General features: G+C 42.0%; 2 protein-coding genes across 20 annotated transcripts in view; both read left to right on the top strand.

Moving 5' to 3' along the window:
• LOC121709120 (protocadherin gamma-A4-like) overlaps window positions 1-22,579 on the top strand; it is a 162,830-nt gene that overhangs the window by 60,849 nt on the left and 79,402 nt on the right. The window contains exons 1-2 of one of the 17 annotated variants that reach the window (XM_042092246.1): window positions 7,270-9,900; window positions 11,984-12,140. The exons of 13 other annotated variants lie outside the window; for them this stretch is intronic. In XM_042092246.1, coding sequence (XP_041948180.1) covers window positions 7,495-9,900; window positions 11,984-12,010 — 2,433 coding nt within the window. In that variant the 5' untranslated portion in view covers window positions 7,270-7,494 and the 3' untranslated portion in view covers window positions 12,011-12,140. Of the gene's footprint in view, window positions 1-508; window positions 3,137-7,269; window positions 9,901-9,925; window positions 12,799-15,555; window positions 15,711-22,579 lie in introns of those variants that run through there. 3 more of the 17 variants (XM_042092245.1, XM_042092213.1, XM_042092233.1) reach the window with 3 other exon arrangements.
• Window positions 16,232-22,551, top strand: LOC121709123 (protocadherin gamma-A4-like). Of its 3 annotated transcripts, none has more exons than XM_042092250.1 (3): window positions 16,232-16,332; window positions 17,212-19,524; window positions 22,322-22,551. In XM_042092250.1, the coding sequence occupies exons 1-3, from the start codon at window positions 16,249-16,251 to the stop codon at window positions 22,430-22,432; spliced, it is 2,508 nt and encodes an 835-aa protein (XP_041948184.1). In that variant the 5' UTR covers window positions 16,232-16,248; the 3' UTR covers window positions 22,433-22,551. The 3 variants fall into 3 exon arrangements, with proteins under 3 accessions (XP_041948184.1, XP_041948185.1, XP_041948182.1); XM_042092251.1 differs by having other exon boundaries at window positions 16,260-16,314; XM_042092248.1 differs by lacking the exon at window positions 16,232-16,332 and having other exon boundaries at window positions 16,750-19,524.

The following is a 22,579-nucleotide window of genomic DNA, read 5'->3' as shown; positions in this document are numbered from 1 at the left end:
ATTATTTCACACATTTAACATAAACCCTATAAACCATAAATTAACTTATTCAAATTATAAACTCTAAGCACTGCTGCACAGACAGTCTAGATCGTCAACCCCCCCCCCCCCCCATGATCTCCTTTGGTCTCTGTCTCGCTTCACATGCACCGTTAGCAAGCTTATGACTCAACATTTTTGTTGGTCTTGTTGTAATGTATAGTGCCATAACTGGTAGTTAGATTGATGCGTATACCTTCTGCACAGACTGTAGGCTATAAAAAAGGTCTTCTGTTTGTAATCGTATTACCAACATGTGGTAGCCTAAACTAACAGCAGCAGTTAATTTTACAAGATGAATAATAATAGGCTTAGAGATAGAAAATGAGCCATGTAAAATCTATCATACAGATGCTCTTTCCCAAACATCGTGTGATATTTTAAATGTAGGCTACTGTGTAAAGTTGATGCCCACGTTTCTCTCACGTCCCACTGTAGTTTCATAACAGAACTCTGAGTGTCGCCATAGACCAGCTACGTTTCAGAAGTGTTACAGTTCCACCCACTGTTATAATATTTAAATTGATAAAGGCCTTCATTGCTCGTCAGTACATCACCAAAGCTGGTCGACTAACCTAACAGTCGTTTTTGAATCTGTATCAAGGATTTATGGTCTCATTTCGCCTACTCTGTTTCTCTATTCATTACCTAGTTAGGTGTACCTTGGATATTCAAAATGGCGAGAATGCAGATGAAAATCATTTCATTTTTTGAGGTTTTACTCTGTTTTGCGAACATCTTTTCCTTGGTTGGCACGGGTCTTGGAGATTTGAGCTACTCTATTCCAGAAGAATTGGATGTTGGATCTGTCATTGCAGATATAGCCAAGGATCTTGGACTCGACGCGCGCGGGCTATTACATCGCAAGGCAAGATTAGATTCAGATGGGAGCAGCAAACGCTTTTGTGACATAGACTTACAAGCCGGCAGTCTGGCGATCTCCGAGAGAATTGACCGCGAAGAATTGTGTGGTGCTAAAACAGCTTGCTCTTTGAAATACGAATTAGTTCTTGAGTCCCCGCTTGAACTGCATGCCATTACTTTGCAGGTTGAGGATGTAAATGATAATACACCGAAATTCCTTAATGACAAAGTTAAACTTGAAATCAGAGAATCCGCTGTGAAAGGGGCACGGTTTCCTTTACCTGAAGCGCACGATTCAGATGTGGGACACAACGGAATTCAAAACTATAAGCTGGAGAACAGCGATCATTTTGCATTGGCTGTACATTCAAATTCGGATGGGGGTAAATACAGCGAGCTGATCTTAGAGAATGAACTAGATCGTGAAAATGAGGAGGAAGTGATATTTTCGCTGTCTGCTATTGACGGCGGTACTCCACAGAGATCTGGAACTGTTATAATTCATGTCACAGTCATGGATGCAAACGATAATTTGCCTGTGTTCAGTCAGCCTGTTTATGAAGTCAATCTGCCAGAAAACGCCCCTTCAGGTACTGTTGTTCTGACCGTAAGTGCCACAGATGCGGATGAAGGCGCATATGGCGAGGTCACGTATGAATTTAGCCGCATATCAGACAAAGCAGCGAGACTGTTCGCAATAGACAACTTGAGTGGAGAAATCAAAGTAATTGGTTCAATTGACTACGAGGAGAAACATGAGTATGAGTTAAGGGTCCAAGCCAAAGATGGTGCAGGTTTGGCCTCTAATGCTAAAGTAATTATAGAGATAAGTGATGTCAATGATAATGCACCTTTGATATTTATCAAATCACTTAATAACCCTATTCCTGAGGATACAGCACCAGGCACAGAAGTGGGCATAATTAATGTGCAGGATAAAGACTCTGAGGGAAACAGACAGGTCCGCTGTGCCATTCCAGAAAACATCCCTTTTAAATTGAATCCATCTGTGAAGAATTATTACTCACTGGTCACTGCAGCTGAACTAGACCGTGAAAAGTTAACTCAGTATAATATTACAATAACTGCAATTGATGAAGGCAATCCACCACTGTCATCCTCCAAGACTATTCATCTCTCTGTGTCTGATGTAAATGATAACCCTCCTGTATTTGAACATCAGTCCTACAGTGCATATGTGACTGAGAATAACAAGCCTGGCTCCTCTGTCTGTTCTGTTACTGCGAGAGACCCAGACTGGAGACAGAATGGCACAGTGTTCTACTCTCTGTTGCCCAGTGAGGTCAATGGTGTTCCAGTCTCCTCATATGTATCCATTAATGGAGACACAGGGGTGATCCATGCTGTGAGGGCCTTTGACTATGAGCAGTTCAGAAGCTTCAAAGTTCAGGTTGTAGCCAGAGACAATGGTTCTCCTCCACTCAGCAGCAACGTGACTGTGAGTGTGTTCATAACAGATGAGAATGATAACTCTCCTCAGATATTATACCCTACTCCAGAAGGAAACTCCTTCATGACTGAGATGGTTCCTAAAGCTGCTCTTTCTGGCTCGCTGGTCTCCAAAGTGATCGCTGTTGATGCTGACTCTGGACAGAACGCGTGGCTGTCGTATCAGATCGTGAAGTCGACTGATCCGGGACTTTTCACTATTGGTCTCCACAGTGGAGAGATCAGGGCTCAGAGGGACATTTCTGAATCTGACAGCATGAAGCAGAACCTTGTGATCTCAGTGAAAGATAACGGACAGCCCTCTCTCTCTACAACCTGTGCCGTATATTTACTCATCTCTGATAACTTGGCTGAAGTTCCTGAACTGAAAGACATGTCTTATGAGGAGAGCAATTCTAAACTCACATCTTATCTGATCATTGCGCTGGTGTCTGTTTCAACATTCTTCCTCACTTTCATTATCTTGTTAATGTCTTTGAGGTTTTGCCGTAAGACAAAGCGCAGGCTGTTGTTTGATGGAGCAGTTGCTATTCCAAGTGCTTATTTACCTCCTCATTATGCAGAGGTTGATGGAACTGGAACTCTCCGTAGTTCCTACAATTATGATGCATATATGACAACTGGCTCCCGTACAAGTGATTTCAAGTTTGTCCGATCTTACAATGACAGCATCCTTTCTGCTGGTAGTACTCTAAAGAAGAATACGCATGACAACAGTGATTGCATCAACTTCTTTGATAATGGATCAAAATATTCAACTCTGGTAATCACTCATTTGAGTTTTTTTTTTTAAGTTAGTACTGTACTGTTCCAAACAAATGTGTTTCTAATGCCCTTGCTTCATAATACCTATGAATAAGTGGAGCCAAGAAAAAAGTTGTGCAAAAGTGAGAGGCTGATGATGTTTGATGTTTGCGTGTGTGTGTGTGTGTGTGTGTGTGTGTGTGTGTGTGTGTGTGTGTGTGTGTGTGAGAGAGAGAGAGAGAGAGAGAGAGAGAGAGAGAGAGAGAGAGAGAGAGAGAGAGAGAGAGAAAGTGATCAGTCATCAATTTAGGATGTGGTTGATTCATTCGGGTACTATAACTTTTCCACAAATGCAATTTCTCTTTTTCATACTAGTATTGCCACAGTGCTTTGAGATGTGTGACATTTATTGTCACTTTTGCAGAATAGTTGTTGGTCAGTCGTGCTATACAAATGTGTGTGAATAGTGAGCACTAATTGCATTGTTTGTTGTCAGATGGGTGTGCAGTATGCCTGACAGCCTCAAGGAGACAGGTCTTTGGTTAATTAGAAATCTACACAGATGTGCACTGCTTCATTATATTGTGTTTTTGAGAGAGAAGTAGGTCAGAATAAAAGTAGAGCTGTGTGTATGTGTATGTGTGTGTGTGTGTGTGTGTGTGTGTGTGTGTGTGTGTGTGTGTGTGTGTGTGTGTGTGTGTGTGAGAAAAGTTAAAGAGCCAGAACAAAAGTTGTTTAGAAGTACTTTTACAAACTAATGTGCACAACAACACTAAACACAGACACACACACACACACACACACACACACACACACACACACACACACACACACACACACAATAGTTTTCTCTCTCTCTTCATCTCGCTCTCACCCAGGACCACAACCATACAGACACACAAGAAGAGCAGGAGACAATCCTCAAGAGATAGAGCTGTGGAATAAAACACACATAGACATAAATATCGATTATATTATTTATTGTTCTTTTCATGTGTTGTCCAATTACAATGACATTGTGCCATGAAGGGTGGATTGCCTCCCAAAACTATACACCTGATACACCTGATTCATTTATTTTCTTTTTGAAACCCACCTTGACTCAGTTATTGGCTGCTGATGTGTGTGGGTAATTTCCTTAATCTCACCATGAGCATGAAAACAGGGGGGGGGGGGGGTTGGGGGCTACAGTGGCACTCTGGGAAAAGTTACCTCAGACAAGCTGTGCACAGCATCTGCCTTGAGATTTAATGGGCAGGGATGGGTTGCTCTGGGAGTTGGAGTGTTGTCATGTTGGTTCTCTGGAAGTCACTTCCTCAAATCAGGGATCTCCAATGCTAAAAAATAAGAAAACTTCACTTATTAATATCTGAGATGTGAATGACAACGCTCCAGTGCTTGCAAAGAGTATGTACATAGCTGATCTGTTAGAGAACAATGAACCGGGTGTGTCTTTGGCCTCTGTTCATGCCAGAGATCAAGACTGATCAGAACACTAGAATATCATACTATTTGGATGTCACTCAATTTTATGAAGGTGCCAAGTTCATATCAGTGACTCAGCATGAAGACAGTTGGATGCAGTTGCACTTTGGGAAAAGTTACCTCTGCATCTATCATATCTATTATGTCTTAATTTTGTATTATAGTAGAGAACATAAATGTATATGATTTTTTTGCACATACATTTATTTTTATACACTTTTTATACAGTTATATATTTCCTCTTAGAGGAATTGTTTTCTCTGAACTTCTCTGGTTTGTATGGTTCACTGGTTTGTATGGTTCAACCATATGGTTGTATGGACACTCACAACATAATCAGAGGTCCTGTGTATTACAATGTATGTTCTACATGCTAATTTCTGATCTTACTACTACTCTGTGTGTGTGTGTCTGTGTGCGTGCATGTCTGTGTGTGCGTGCGTTTGTGTGTGTGTTTGTGCATGCACATATCAGTATGTATGTGTCAGAACATGAGTACCTCTGCCTGCCTGTGCAGTTATAGATGTGTATCTTCACATACGTAACAGCAATGAGTGGTTAGATTCTAAACATTAATGATGGGTAAATGGGCAAATGACTGACTCTAAACATTAATGATGGGTAAATGGGCAAATGACTGACCAGTGTCATTTCTTCTTTTTCTTTTCTTCCCTCTGCTCTCCTGTCCTGCTCTCCTGTCCTGCAATGTCCTACCAAATACAAAAGGTAAGACACAATCTTTTATACACAATCTTTTATATCACCACACAATCTTTTATATCACCACACAATCTAAGGCAAGGGGCATTGCGTGCTCCCCAGCCAGTCAGCCCAACAACACACTGAATTTGCAGGAGAGTTTGATGTTGTTCAAACAAAGAGCTGCAGCTAAAAATGGAAAACAAACCTTCTTGCCAAAAACTGGCAATGCAGCGTAAAAGAAAGGTACCGTTAGCAGCTGGCACCCTCTACATAACAAAGTGTGCAAAGTGTGTCATATCTTTCTTTATTCATTAGGTTGTGGTGCATTTAGCCTGCTCCCCTGTGCAACTCTTCTCTCTCTCTCTCTCTCTCTCTCTCTCTCTCTCTCTCTCTCTCTGAAACACATGTCCACACACACACACACACACACACACACACACACACACACACACACACACACACACACACACACACACACACACACAAACACACACACACACACACATGCACCGTTTCTCCCACTTCCTCTCTGACACAGTCCTGCTCTTCCTCTATTAAACTCTCTCTCTACCTCTTCCTCTCTCTCTATCTCTCCCTACTCCTCTCAGTCTCTCTCTCTCCCTCCTCCTTTCTCAAACACACACATACTCTCTCTCTCCCTCTTCCTGGTCAGACACACTCTTTCACTCAATCTCACACTTACTTTCTCTCTCTCTCTCTTTTTCTCTTTCTCACACTCACACTCACACACACACACACACACACACACACATGTGGGCACACGTACAGAGGGTGTGGGTCTGTATTCACACTAAAAGGCCCTGCACTGCTGGGGTAAAGTAGGTCAGTAGGAGGATTGCCTCATAGCGTCACAGCTCCACATGTTTTGTCGCTTCAGAGGTTGTGCAGTATCTTCCCTTGGCCTCTAGTTAAACTGCAAAAGCTGTAATATTAATTCTAAAGATATATAAAAATAAAAGACATGAAGCAAAATATTGAGGAGAAGTAATAAGGTCATTAACATTGCTGAATGTGTTGAACCATTCATATATGCAAAATATTGGACAGGACATAATCAAAGTAGGTGGCAAATTCACACTATTGACACATTCTTGATTTTGTCTGCCTATGTGCTCATGCTGTGTGTGTGTGTGTGTGTGTGTGTGTGTGTGTGTGTGTGTGTGTGTGTGTGTGTGTGTGTGTGTGCATGCAGTATTTTCAAAGAAGGCCCAATGCACTGAATCTTACTGTTGTTTTTATATATGAGACTTTCTCATCTTGAATGATCAACTCCTGTCCTAATCTAAAACCTCAGTAAAATCAGCTGCTCTCTAAATGTAACCCACAACACAGATCTGAACAATGTACAAGTTACATTCCAACTGCCCATGTCATGTCATTGTTAAATTGTGACATCATAAAGTGGTCAAATATACTTTGTTCTAGAATGGAAAAGTGCCAAAAGAGCTCTTATGAGTTTGAGGTAATTTCCAAATTGAGAGGTTGATGCTTTTTTGATGGTGATGGTTGTGATGTGATGCCGGTGTTGTGGTACTGAACAGCTGTGTGGGTTATACATCAACCAGGTATGTAAAGCCTTACGTCTATCCGGCTCAGCTGCCACCCGTTCTTAGTGCTCATTTGTATTTAATTTGTATTTAAAATCTGTAGTGCTTCTATCAGCGGTCGCTTTTGTGGTGTTCTTCAGTCACTGTCCGTGGTGCTGAAACGGAAAGGCTCACACACACGTATGCCATTCAGTGAGGAGATGACTGGGTATTAGTTGATTAACAACAACAACAACAACAACAACGGAACAAAAATGATAATACTAATGATATATTCTGTTTGATACATTTATTTATCCATTTATTATGTAAAAAAGAACATATGGGAATGCGTCATATGTGACTTGTGGTCGGCAATTTTGTTTTTCGGTCTCTTGGAGCCGCTGTTGATCAGCAAGTCGATTTTGGTTCATTTTGAAGGAACCTCCCTTCTTCACCAAGCTTAGCATAAGGAGAAACACCATATTTTTCCTCTGAACATCGATGGAACAACACATTTTAACATGATAAAATGCAAAGGAATTACCTCGTGAGATCTATCCAAACAAACTTGTGACATCTGCCGTTGGGTCAAAATTTGGATTATAACCTAGGCTAATTGTTTTCCACTTGCTCGAGGACAATGTGCAAACGAGAAAGGGAATGGCCACCGTGTCGTTGGTATACACACATATTTATTCTATCGATGATGCAGATCAATGCAACATGGTGTCAGGTGAGATACTCTATACCAGAGGAAATGGTTAAGGGGTCTTTAGTGGGTGATGTGTCAAAAGACTTAGGAGTGGACATCAAGAGACTGAGAGCAGGTCGAGCTCGCATAGTTTCCGACGACAACAACGACTGTGTAGAGTTAAATGCGGACAAAGGGCTTTTGCTTGTGAAAAGGCGCATTGATAGAGAGGAGCTGTGTGCACAGATCTCTCCTTGCAGTTTCAGCTTTGAAATTGTTTTAGAAAACCCAATGGAATTGTTTAGTATTACTGTTGAAATAACGGATATAAATGATAATGCACCTTCTTTTTCAAGTAAAGAAATCGCACTGGATATTAGTGAGTCTGCATTACCTGGGGCACAGTTTGTGTTGGGCAGCGCCGTTGATGCTGATGTAGGGACGAATACACTTCAGACTTATACTCTTAACCCAAGCACACAATTTAATCTGAAAGAACAACTGCTCGCCGACGGAGGAAAGTATGTGGAGATGATACTGCAGTCTCCTTTAGACAGAGAAAAACAGAGTGAACTGTTATTAACACTGACTGCCTCCGATGGGGGTACTCCTCGTCGAACAGGGACAGTGACTGTAAGAGTTAACATCCTAGATGCTAATGACAATGCGCCGTCGTTTACCCAAGCAGTTTACAAGTCCACTGTTCTGGAAAATTCACCCATTGGGAGTTTAGTAACAACTGTGATCGCAACAGACGCTGATGAGGGACTTAATGGACAGGTATCTTATTTCTTTGACCATTTAACACAGCAAAATTCAATTCCTTTCTCTTTAAATCGTACACATGGTCAAATTAAAGTATCTGATTTAATTGATTTTGAGAAATCGAAGCAATTTCAAATAAATGTCATCGCCAAGGATGTAGGTGGGCTCTCCAAGTCCTGTAAAGTTATAATTGAGGTGATTGATGTAAATGACAATTCCCCTGTTATAGGCTTGACTTCGTTTTCTAATACGGTCCCTGAAAATTCTCCGATTGGGACTACTTTGGCTATACTTAACGTCAAAGATCTTGATAGTGGTAAGAATGGGCTTGTGAACTGTAGCATTAATGCATCACTTCCGTTTAAGGTTAAATCCTCACTCAACAGTTATTATACGTTGGTTACAGACGGTCTTTTGGATCGCGAGGTCGTCTCGGAGTACATCATTACAGTCACTGCCTCAGACCAGGGATTTCCGTCGCTTAAAACTAATAAGACTTTACGTATTAAAATATCAGATGTGAATGACAACGCTCCAGTGTTTGCAGAGAATATGTACATAGCTCATCTGTCAGAGAACAATGAACCGGGTGTGTCTTTGGCCTCGGTTCATGCCAGAGATGAAGACTGTGATCTAAACGCTAGAATATCATACTATTTGAGTGACTCTCACGTTAAGGAAGGTGCCATTTCTAAATTCATATCAGTGAATTCTGAAACTGGGATAATTCATGCCATAAAGTCTTTTGATTATGAGCAAACTAAGGTTTTTGAATTTCTAATAAAAGCCCAAGACGGAGGCTCGCCGCCTTTAAGTAGTAATGTAACTGTAAAAGTTCTTATCCAGGATCAGAATGATAACTCACCTCACATACTTTACCCAGTGCAGACAGGTGGCTCTCTGGTGGCTGAGATTGTGCCTCGCTCAGCAGATATTGGTTATCTGGTCACTAAAGTGGTGGCTGTTGATGTAGACTCTGGACAGAATGCCTGGCTCTCATATAAACTACAGAAACCTGCAGACAAGCCGCTTTTTGAAGTTGGCGCACAGAATGGAGAGATCAGAACTGTGCGCCAGGTGACTGATAAAGATGCTGTGAAACAGAAACTCACCGTTGTAGTGGAGGACAGCGGACAGCCCTCTCGCTCTGCTACAGTCAATGTGAACGTGGCAGTAGCGGACAACTTTCCTGAAATGCTCTCAGAATTCACAGACTTTACGCGCGACAAGGATCACAATGACAACTTGACTTTTTTCTTGGTCTTGGCCTTAGCTGTAGTGTCCTTCTTATTTGTTTCGTGTTTAGTCGTTATAATCTCAGTGAAGATCTACAGATGGAGACAATCTCACCTCTATCAGTCCAATCTACCAGTTATTCCATACTACCCACCTCATTACGCAGACGCTGGGGGCACAGGAACTCTGAAACATGTGTATAATTATGAAGTGTGTATGACAACTGACTCTCGGAACAGTGATGTCAAGTATCTCAGACCAGTCAGTCAAAATTTGCTCAGTGTTGATGGTGGTGGAACAGACACGCTGACTTCTGTACGAAGGGACAACGCACCGAGTGAATATTCAACTCTGGTGAGTCCAGCTTTATCTCTCTCCCGTCTCTCAAACGTATCCATTTATTGTAGGCTATTAACATTGTATACTATGTGTATGAATTATTTGTGCTTTACAAGCATTTATTCAACCATTGTTGTTTTCACAAACCAATGCACCAACTCGTTTACTACTTCGATGTATTTATTTTTACTATTTCAACATGGCATATCTCCACGTTTTACATCGTTTTAAATACAAAGGCGTGCAGTATCTCCTTGTAGACTCAAAGGGCCGCTGTTGAACTAGACTTTCCTTTTTCTGTATGAGGCGGAGACCTCCCGCAGTCGTTGACGAAACCGACATTGAAAGCATATTTTTCCTAACAATATTCTGGACTGCTTAGACATTTCTCTACCAGCGCAATCATATGTCTACATGATCCCGTCTTCACGTGGAAATACAGGACAATACTAAAAGAGTGCTTGAATTCACATAATGGATTATGAAATATTCGGTTTGCTAAGCAGGCCTTGGCGGATAGATCTGGTTGTGAAATGGCAAGTACTGCTGTTAATTATTTGTATAAACATATATGTCGTTTATAGTCAAGCAAGATATTCAATCCCAGAGGAACAGCCAGAGGGATCATTAGTGGGTAATATTGCAAAAGATTTCGGACTAGACATTGACAGACTCATTTCTGGTAAAGCTCGGATTGTCACAAAAGGGAGTCGTCAGTATGTTGATCTCGACAGAGACAAAGGCATTCTGGTTGTTAAAGAAAGAATTGACCGAGAGGAGCTTTGTAAACACATTACGCCATGTAGTTTCAGCTTTGAAATCATAATGGAAAACCCTATACAGCTACATCGTGTTACGGTCGAGGTTCGGGATATTAATGACAACGCGCCCTTGTTTCCTAAAAACAGGGTGGATCTGGAAATAAGCGAGCTTGCTGTGTTGGGAACTCGTTTTGGATTAGACAGTGCTGTAGATTTAGACGTAGGTGTCAATGCTATTCAAAACTATGTACTTAGACCGTCTGATCATTTTAAACTTCAAATTCAAAGCCAAGCGGACGGCAGAAAATATGTCGAAATGGTACTTCAAAAGCACCTAGACCGTGAAAGAAAAGAATCGCTAACTCTGATGCTCATTGCCAGTGATGGCGGAGAGCCTCAGAAATCTGGCACGGTGAGCATCCACATCACAGTATTAGATGGTAATGATAATGCTCCGATTTGTGAGCAAGCCGTGTATAAAGCGGAGGTACAAGAGAATTCGCCTAGTGGCACACTAATAACTGTTGTCCGTGCCTCTGATGCAGACCAGGGTGCAAATGGCGAGCTTACTTATTCTTTTGCGCAGACCAGTATAGAGGCTACAGAGCTTTTCCGAATAAATCCAGACACGGGGGAGATAACTTTGCAGGGAAATTTAGACTATGAGACTGAGACCAACTACCAACTAAATGTGAAGGCAAAAGACTTTGGTGGTCTTGCTGACACATGCAAAGTGGTCTTAGAAATAGTTGATGAGAACGACAACTCCCCTTCCATACAACTGATGTCCTTTTCAAACACCATACCAGAGAATGCACCCATTGGGACAACGATCGCTGTAATAAATGCAGAGGACGCAGACTCTGGCAAAAATGGCATAGTACACTGCGCCATAAACACAGACATTCCCTTCATAATCGAATCATCTTTAAGCGATTACTACACACTTGTTACAAACGGTCCGTTGGATAGAGAGACTATAGCTGAATATAATATTACCATTATGGTTTCCGACGAAGGAATACCCAAACGTCATGGCAATAAACCAGTAACAGTTAAAATATCGGATGTGAACGACAATCCTCCGTTGTTTGATCACAATGAATTAAGCGCATTTATTATTGAAAACAACAGCCCAGGTATATCAATAATCACAATTAAAGCTGCTGATTTAGACGCAGGTTTAAATGCAAGAGTTACATACTTTCTTAGCGATAAGGATATTGGTGGCATGCCTGCCAGCTCATTAGTTTCTGTAAACCCAGATAGTGGTGTGATTCAGGCTTTGCGCACATTTGATTACGAACAAATGAAAACGTTTCACTTTAACGTTACAGCCAGAGATGGAGGTTCACCGCCTTTGAGCACAGATGTAACTGTGATTGTACATATTCAAGATCAAAATGACAATGCGCCCCAGATACTTTATCCTGTCCAGACTAGTGGATCTGTAGTGGCCGAAATGGTGCCACGTTCAGCAGATGTTGGATATCTCGTGACCAAAGTAGTGGCTGTTGATGGGGACTCTGGACAGAATGCCTGGCTCTCATATAAACTACACAAACCTGCAGACAGGCCGCTGTTTGAAGTGGGCGCACAGAATGGAGAGATCAGAACTGTGCGCCAGGTGACTGATAAAGATGCTGTGAAACAGAAACTCACTGTTGTGGTGGAGGACAACGGACAGCCCTCGCGCTCAGCTACAGTCTATGTGAATGTGGCAGTAGCGGACAGCTTTCCTGAAATACTCTCAGAATTCACTGACTTTACGCATGACAAGTATTATAACGATAACTTGACCTTTTATTTAGTGTTGGCATTGGCTGTGGTATCTTTCCTCTTCATTGCATGTTTAGTTGCTATAATCTCAGTCCGGATCTACAGATGGAGACAGTCTAGATTTTTGTACCAGTCAAATTTGCCAGTTATTCCGTACTATCCTCCACATTATGCGGACCCTGGAGGTACTGGTACTTTGAAGCACGTATACAATTATGAGGTATGCATGACAACAGACTCCAGGAAGAGTGACGCAACATTGGCCAGACCCATTGGTCAAAACCTTTTAATAATGGATCAAAATTCTTCTGAGACATTACAACGTGCGATGAAAGAAAAACTTTTCCTAGATGACCCAGACTCCCCGGATCAGGTGAGTTGAGCATATTTCACTTATTAACCCGCCCACTGTTCCTGTTAGTCGTCTTATTTGAAGTTTTCAATTCCCTGCAAACTCGCACAAACCACTTGTAATGTGATGTGTATTGTAAGTCTTAAGATATAGCAGCGTCTCTTGGAGTCACGAATGGAATTTTTTATTTGTTTTCATGTATTTATTTGGAATAAGGATAGCCTACCTACATATCTGCTTGTAACCCATATTCGACCCTGTCAAACAATGTCCCTGTTACACTTACTGAACTCTAAGTGCCGCTGTTGGCTAACCTAAATTGACTTCAGTCTCTGATCAAATCTGCGCCACCTCCCATATCTTTGCCGCTCCTCCATCTTTAGTCTGTACAGCCATCTCTCTGAGATGTCCTTTCGGAAGCAAACGCAGTCTGTAGCCGAAATATTATGAGAATAATCGACTTGTTTTCTGCCTAACCTTTTTTGTAACTGAAGAAATCGCGTTGGATATACATAGTTTCATTTTCCTCCTTTATGTGGAGTAGCAGGACAGTGGTGATGACGTCAGACGAATGGAAATATGTTGTCGGGAGTAACATGCTGAAGAAGGCCTTTGTTATCTTTCTCCTGCTTGGTGAGGCTCTCGGACAAATTAGATATTCAATTCCTGAAGAAATGAGAAAAGGGTCCTTGGTTGGTAATATAGCCCAGGATCTAGGACTTGACCCAGTACGCATGAAGACAGGTGGAGCTCGTATTGTAAGTGATGAAAATGGCAATTTCATAGACTTAAATTTGGACAAAGGCACGCTGGTCATAAAAGATAGGATAGACAGAGAGCAGCTATGCGGACAGACATCTCCCTGTAGTTTGAGTTTTGAATTGATATTATTGAATCCGATGCATTTGCACAGTATAGTTGTTGAAATATTGGACGTTAACGACAACGCACCCGTATTTAAAGAGGATGAAATACAGTTGGAAATTCTTGAATCAGCATTGCCAGGTACTAGAATACTGCAAGAAAGTGCCACCGATGCTGATGTGGGAGTTAATGCACTACAGGGCTACACGTTGTTTCCCACAGATAACTTCAATATAAAAACAAAGACGAGTCCGAGTGGAAGCAAATATGTAGAGGTGTATCTGCATGTCCCTCTAGACAGAGAAAAGGAAGACACATTAACTCTTACGCTGACTGCACTCGATGGTGGTAATCCGCAAAAATCGGGCTCGGTGAAAATATCCATAGTAGTGTTAGATACCAATGACAATGTACCTGTTTTCACGCAGCTTATCTACAAAGCGGAAGTAGTTGAAAACGCTGCCCGCGGTAGTATGGTAACGGAAATAAGTGCCACCGATGCAGATCAAGGATCTTATGGTCAAGTAACCTACCATTTCTCGCGTCTATTAGACGAGAAAAGTGAACCATTCGCCATAGATGAACATACAGGTATGATCACTGTCGCGGGAGATATAGATTATGAAAAGAATCGAAATTACGAATTAACAGTCCAGGCTAAGGACCAAGGTGGACACATGGATTCGACCAAAGTGATTATTGATGTTATTGACGTCAATGATAATGCACCAGTGATAGCTCTGACATCATTTTCGAGTCCCATCTCAGAAGACTCCCCCAGTGGCACTACTGTAGCGATTATTAATGTCAAAGATGTGGACTCCGGCAATAATGGTAAAGTTGAGTGCTCCATAAACAACAATATTCCATTCATTATTCAGTCATCGCTGAAAAACTATTTCACAGTACTTACAGATGGAAAGTTAGACCGTGAGAAAAACTCTGAATACAATATTACTTTCACCGCTATAGATAAGGGAGAACCACATCTGTCTGTGAACAAAACAGTCAATATCAAGGTGTCAGACATAAACGACAATGCACCTGTTTTTGAACAGTCATCATACTCTGCCAGCATTAGGGAAAACAATCCCCCTGGAATGTCGTTTTACTCTGTTTCAGCGCATGATATGGATTCGAATCAGAATGCGCGTACATCCTACTTCCTGATAGAGTCGGAGTTCAGTGGCAATCCAGTTTCATCGTATATATCTATTAATGCAGACAGTGGTGCACTCCACGCTGTCCGTGCGTTTGATTATGAGCAAACAAAAGTCTTAGAAGTGCACATCAAAGCCCAGGATGGTGGCTCCCCGCCTTTAAGCAGTAATGCAACAGTTAGAGTAGTAATATTGGACGAAAATGACAATGCGCCACAGATCCTTTATCCAGTCCAGTCCAGTGGCTCTGTGGTGGCTGAGATTGTGCCTCGTTCAGCAGATGTTGGATATCTGGTCAGTAAAGTGGTGGCTGTTGATGTGGACTCTGGACAGAATGCCTGGCTCTCATATAAACTACACAAACCTGCAGATAGGCCGCTGTTTGAAGTGGGTGCACAGAATGGAGAGATCCGAACTGTGCGCCAGGTGACTGATAAAGATGCTGTGAAACAGAAACTCACTGTTGTAGTGGAGGACAACGGACAGCCCTCTCGCTCAGCTACAGTCAATGTGAACGTGGCAGTGGCGGACAGCTTTCCTGAAATACTCTCAGAAATCACAGATTTTACGCGCGACAAGGACTACAATGATAATCTAACTTTTTATTTAGTTTTGGCCTTAGCTGTGGTGTCCATCCTCTTCATTTCTTCTTTAGTTGTTATAATTTCAGTGAAAATCTACAGATGGAGACAATCACGTGTCCTCTTTCAGTCAAATCTACCAGTTATTCCATACTATCCACCTCATTACGCAGACACCACAGGAACAGGAACTCTAAAGCATGTGTACAATTACGAGGTGTGCATGACGACAGACTCCAGGAAGAGTGACATTAAGTATCTCAGACCGGTCAGTCAAAGTTTGCTCAGTGTTGATTGTGATGGAACAGACACATTGACCTCTGCACAAAAGGATGGATACTCTACTTTGGTGAGTCTTCACTCATTTTATTTTATTTTAGAGTTTTCCCTCTGATATGCTGTATTTAAGGGAATTTAGTGTTTAGTATTTTAGTTTATTTTAGTTGCCGTGTATTACTATATTTGTGGTGTCCTGAGAAGAGTATACAACCACAAGTATTTTGTCATCATGGCATATGTCAGATGTCATCATGTGTACATGGTGTCATTTCACATGCTTCATGTAGCTGCTGGTGTTATTAGAATTGTGTTTGATGGAGACTATGAATGTTCTCTTGAACACTGTCTTACTCGATCGTTCTGTATCAGTCCTCCCAATGTAGTGACAGTCCAGGCAAAGACCAGTCAAGCCTTACACATTCACTGAACTTAGATACACATACATGTCAAGGATAACATTACTTTCATTAGTAGGCTTTGTGGTTTCCCTGGAATTTAACTGATGAGCTAAGTGTTATTTATGTCCTGTCTAATCAGTTGAGTTTCTGAGACCATCTCAGAGTGTGTTAATGGTAGATCCGAGTTGCATGGACACAATGCAGGGTGCAGCGAGGAAGAAACACGTTTTAGATGATGCAGAATCGCCAGGACGGGTAAGGTATTTGATATTGGTATGCATGTAACACTGAACACTGAAATGCATAGGCAAGACACAAGGATGCAATTGTTTGCGCCTTGTGCATAATGACATCACATATTTAGCACGGGAAATATTTCATAACATTAACCTATTAGGTTGACGTTCAGCACTAAATTATGGACAGCGACTAACGTCTTGGTTCTGCTTCTGTTAATGACAGTAATGACTTGTTAAAAAAAAATGTTGTGGGTACTTCTTTGTTTTATATTTACTGGTAGTGGTGCACTCTGTTCGATTTATCTTGACATGGACATTTTGGGCTGTTAATTGAGACTAGGCTATTTGTCCTGACAGTGACAAATATGTTTCATCACTATAAACTTGATGTCTAGTTTTGTATTTAAGCCTAATACTAATACTGATTAAGATCTTAAAATATAGATTTGTTTGTAGATCATCGTTTGATGTCCAGTCGACATTCATTTTGATAGTATTAGTATACAAGTATATTATGGTAGGCTATTTTACTGTATGTCATACAGTGATTTCGACTCTGAGGGCCGCTGTTGATCAACGAAAAACGACTCAATTGAATGTATAGGACCTCCTCCTTACATGCTGTCAGAGGCAAAGAAGGGAGGAGAGTGAGATTGAAGAGAAAAGAGCCAGGAAGATAGCGACACAAACTGACTTTAAAGCCCGTCGTTTATTTATGATTGTTAAAACAGTTGTATACCTTCAGATGTTCTACGCGATGTGCATTTTGACCGAGTACTTGATACCTGTATTGTTGTAGTTTAGTGTTAAAGAACAAACACAGACAATGAGATCAGCTAAAACAACACAGCGAAGAGCAGAATGGATGATGGTGGCCTTTGCGATTGTTTGTGTAAGAACTGTCTATGCACAGATGCGGTACTCCGTTCCGGAGGAGATGAGGAAAGGTTCGCTTATTGGGAATATCGCGAATGATCTCGGCTTGGATGCAAAAAGACTGCGGTCAGGAAGAGCTCGTATCGTCAAAGGAGACAGCCTCCAGTACGCTGAGCTGAATTCAGACAAAGGGGTTTTGGTTGTCAGCGAAAGGATAGACCGCGAGGAGCTCTGTGGCGATACTACTCCATGCAGTTTCACCTTTGAAATTATCCTCGACAATCCTATGGAATTGCATCACGTCACGGTTGAAATATTGGATGTAAATGATCATGCTCCAACTTTTCAGAAAGATAAAATTAATCTTGAGATCAGTGAATCGGCCACGCCAGGAGCGCGCTTTCTGTTAGGCAGCGCAGAGGACCTTGATGTCGGGGTAAACGCACTGCAAAATTACATTCTGACTGAAAACGATAACTTTGTTCTTAAGCAGCATGTTCGTCCAGATGGATTAAAATATGCTGAGATGGTGCTACAGAAGCCATTAGACAGGGAGCTGCGCCCACAGCTGTCTTTAATTCTTACAGCCGTGGATGGAGGAGAACCCCCGAGGTCTGGCACTGTTAATATTAAAGTGACTGTGCTAGATGCTAATGATAATGCACCTGCATTTAACCAGTCGGTATACACTGCAACTGTAGTTGAAAACGCACAGAGAGGCACATATATAACTACTGTTAATGCAAGTGATGCAGACAGCGGAACAAATGGATTGATTAATTACAGTTTCGCAAACCTTAAAGGCAACGTTGCTACGATTTTTTCAATTGATGAAGACACGGGTGTAATTTCTGTTATAGGAGATCTCGACTACGAAAAGGTGAAGAAATATGACATTGGAATAGAAGCGAAAGACCAAGGTGGTTTAGGGGACTCCAGCAAAGTGATAGTTGAGGTGATTGACGTAAATGACAATGCTCCCACTATAAATGTCATGTCTTTTTCATCACCTGTGTCAGAAGATTCACCCCTTGGCACATCAATTGCAATACTCAACGTTAAAGATATTGATTCGGGGGGAAATGGAAACGTGGAGTTAAAAGTAGATCAAAATATTGCTTTTAAACTGAAGTCATCTTTAAGGAATTATTATACATTAGTTACTGATGCGCTTTTAGATCGCGAGCGTGTGTCAGAGTACAATATTACAGTCACGGCCACAGACTCAGGCTCTCCTCCACTTTCCAGCCAAAAAACATTAACCCTTAAAGTGTCTGATGTTAACGACAACGCTCCCGAGTTTGCCCAGAGTACATACGAAGCTTTTGTTTTAGAAAATAACCCTCCAGGCGTGTCCATCTTCACAGTTAGTGCTCGAGATAACGACTGGAGCCAAAACGCACGGATATCTTATCTTTTAGATGAAAGTGCATGGGGCGGAAACCCCGTATCTTCATATATCTCCATTAATGCTGAGAGTGGAGTTGTACATGCAGTTCGGTCTTTCGACTATGAACAGATGAAAAAAATGAAAGTTTGTGTCAAAGCGCAGGATGGGGGGTCCCCTCCTCTTAGCAGCAACGTGACACTGAACATTATTATCCAGGATCAGAATGATAACGCACCTCAAATACTCTACCCAGTACAAACGGGAATCTCTGGTGTGGCTGAAATGATGCCTCGTTCAGCAGATGTTGGCTATCTTGTCAGCAAAGTGGTGGCTGTTGATGGGGACTCTGGGCAGAATGCCTGGCTCTCATATAAGCTGCATAAAGCTGGAGACAGACCGCTGTTTGAAGTGGGCGCACAGAATGGAGAGATCAGAACTGTGCGTCAGGTGACTGATAAAGATGCTGTGAAACAGAAACTCACTGTTGTAGTGGAGGACAACGGACAGCCCTCTCGCTCAGCTACTGTCAATGTGAACGTGGTAGTGGCGGACAGCTTTCCTGAAGTGCTTTCAGAATTCACAGACTTTACGCATGACAAGGATTACAATGATAACCTGACATTCTTTTTAGTTCTGGCATTGGCTGTGGTTTCCTTCCTCTTCATTTCATGCGTAGTCGTGATCATTTCAGTAAAAATCTACAGGTGGAGACAATCTCGCCTCTATCATTCCAATCTACCGGTAATCCCGTACTATCCTCCGCTGTACGCTGACGCAAGCAGAACAGGAACTTTACAGCACGTCTACAATTATGAGGTGTGCATGACGAATGACTCTCGGAACAGTGACCTGAAATGTATACGGCCTGTTAGTCAGAGCCTGGTTAGCATCGACGCAAGTGGCAGAGACACATTGAGGCTAGCACAGAAAGCAGGGTTCCTAACTGATTCACCTGAAGAGGTAAGCGATGCCATGTGCTTGATTTCAGATGTTGATATGCTAATCTATCATCCTTCTTTGCCTTAAGCCTGTTTTCATGTATGAGTGCTGGCCTGTGAGTTGGCCTTTCGGCCTCTCTCTCTCTCTCTCTCTCTCTCTCTCTCTCTCTCTCTCTCTCATATTGTTGTATATATTTTTTAATGTATTTCTGCACTTTAGAAATTAGACAGCGCCGACATGCTTGCTTAGTTTTAGTACTCGTAATTATCATACAACGAACCATACAATCTATATTTTTGTAGATAATCGTTTTATGTCGACATTCATTTCTATTGTATTAGTGACAAAAATATATCATCTTAGAGTATTATACTGTTTGTCATACAGTGATTCGGACTGAGAGGGCCGCTGTTGGTCAACGAAAAGCGACTCAGTTTTATGAGTAGGACCTCCCCATGTTGTCAGAGGCAAAGAAGCCTCCTACCTCCTTACCTCCAAAGAGAAGAGAAAAGAGCGAGGGAGCTAGTGACACAAACTGACTTTAAACCCCGTCGTTTATTTATGATTGTTAACACAGTTGTATGATTTCAGACGATCTACGTGATGTACATTTTGGCAGAGTACTTGATGCCTCTATTGTCTTAGTTTAGTGTTAGGAAGAACAAACACAGACAATGAGGTCGGCTAAAACAACACAGCGAAGAGCAGAATGGATGATGGTGGCCTTTGCGATTGTTTGTGTAAGAACTGTCATTGCACAAATGCGGTACTCCATTCCGGAGGAGATGAGGAAAGGTTCGCTAATTGGGAATATCGCGAATGATCTCGGCTTGGATGCAAGAAGACTACGGTCAGGAAAAGCTCGCATTGTAACCGGAGACAATATTCAATATGCTGATTTGAATTCAGACAAAGGGATTTTGGTTGTAAGCGAGAGGATAGACCGCGAGGAGCTCTGTGGCGATACGACTCCATGCAGTTTCACCTTTGAAATCATCTTAGAAAACCCTGTGGAACTACATCACGTTACAGTAGAGATTTTGGATGTAAACGATCACTCCCCGACGTTTCAGGGAGATAAAATTAATCTAGACATCAGCGAATCGGCCACACTAGGAGCGCGCTTTTTGCTGGGCAGCGCGGAGGACCTTGACGTCGGGGTAAACGCACTGCAAAATTATATTCTGACTGAAAATGATAACTTTATTCTTAAACAGCATGCACGCCCGGATGGGATCAAATATACTGAGATGGTGCTACAGAAGCCATTAGACAGAGAGCTGCACCCACAGCTGTCTTTAATTCTTACAGCTGTGGATGGAGGAGACCCCCCGAAGTCCGGTACTGTTAATATTAAAGTGACTGTACTAGACGCTAATGATAATGCACCTGTGTTTAACCAGTCGGTATACACTGCATCAGTAGTCGAAAATGCACAGAGAGGCTCTTATATAACCACTGTAAATGCAAGTGATGCAGACAGCGGTGCATATGGATTGATTAATTACAGCTTCGCCAAACTAAAAGGCAACATCGCAGCAATCTTCTCACTGAATGAGAATACAGGTGCAATTACCGTCATAGGAGATATCGACTACGAAAAAGTTAGAAAATATGAAATCGGTATAGAAGCGAAAGACCAAGGTGGTTTAGGAGACTCCAGCAAGGTGATAGTAGAAGTTATCGACGTGAACGACAATGCACCTGTCATAAGTGTTATGTCATTTTCATCCCCTGTGTCAGAGGACGCAACCGTCGGTACAACTATAGCAATACTCAACGTGAAAGATATTGATTCGGGAGAAAATGGAAATGTGAACTTAAATGTTGATCAAAGCATTACTTTTAAATTTATATCTTCTTTAAGAAATTATTATACATTAATTACTGATGCACTTTTAGATCGCGAGGGTGTGTCAGAGTACAATATCACAGTCACGGCCACAGACTCAGGCTCTCCTCCACTTTCCAGCCAAAAAACATTAACCCTTAAAGTGTCTGATGTTAACGACAACGCACCCGAGTTTGCCCAGAGTACATACGAAGCCTATGTTTTAGAAAATAACCCTCCAGGCGTGTCCATCTTCACAGTTAGTGCTCGAGATAACGACTGGAGCCAAAACGCACGGATATCTTATCTTTTAGATGATAGCGCATGGGGCGGAAACCCCGTATCTTCATATATCTCCATTAATGCTGAGAGTGGAGTTGTACATGCAGTTCGGTCTTTCGACTATGAACAGATGAAAAAAATAAAAGTTTGTGTCAAAGCGCAGGATGGGGGGTCCCCTCCTCTTAGCAGCAACGTGACACTGAACATTATTATCCAGGATCAGAATGATAACGCACCTCAAATACTCTACCCAGTACAAACAGGAATCTCTGGTGTGGCTGAAATTGTGCCTCGTTCAGCAGATGTTGGCTATCTTGTCAGCAAAGTAGTGGCTGTTGATGGGGACTCTGGGCAGAATGCCTGGCTCTCATATAAGCTGCATAAAGCTGGAGACAGGCCACTGTTTGAAGTTGGCGTACAGAATGGAGAGATCAGAACTGTGCGCCAGGTGACTGATAAAGATGCTGTGAAACAGAAACTCACTGTTGTAGTGGAGGACAACGGACAGCCCTCTCGCTCAGCTACTGTCAATGTGAACGTGGCAGTGGCGGACAGCTTTCCTGAAGTGCTTTCAGAATTCACAGACTTTACGCATGACAAGGATTACAATGATAACCTGACATTCTATTTAGTTCTGGCATTGGCCGTGGTATCCTTCCTCTTCATTTCATGTGTAGTTATCATCATTTCCGTAAAAATCTACAGGTGGAGACAATCTCGCCTCTATCATTCCAATCTACCGGTAATCCCGTACTATCCTCCACACTACGCAGACGCAAGCAGAACAGGAACTTTACAGCACGTCTACAATTATGAGGTGTGCATGACGAATGACTCTCGGAACAGTGACCTGAAATGTATACGGCCTGTTAGTCAGAGCCTGGTTAGCATCGACGCAAGTGGCAGAGACACGTTGAGGCTAGCACAGAAAGCAGGGTTCCTAACTGATTCACCTGAAGAGGT

Source organism: Alosa sapidissima, chromosome 5 (assembly GCF_018492685.1).
Source record: "Alosa sapidissima isolate fAloSap1 chromosome 5, fAloSap1.pri, whole genome shotgun sequence".
NCBI lineage: Eukaryota > Metazoa > Chordata > Actinopteri > Clupeiformes > Clupeidae > Alosa > Alosa sapidissima.
Note: the sequence above shows the minus strand (reverse complement) of the source record. Positions and strands in the feature narration are given on the sequence as shown.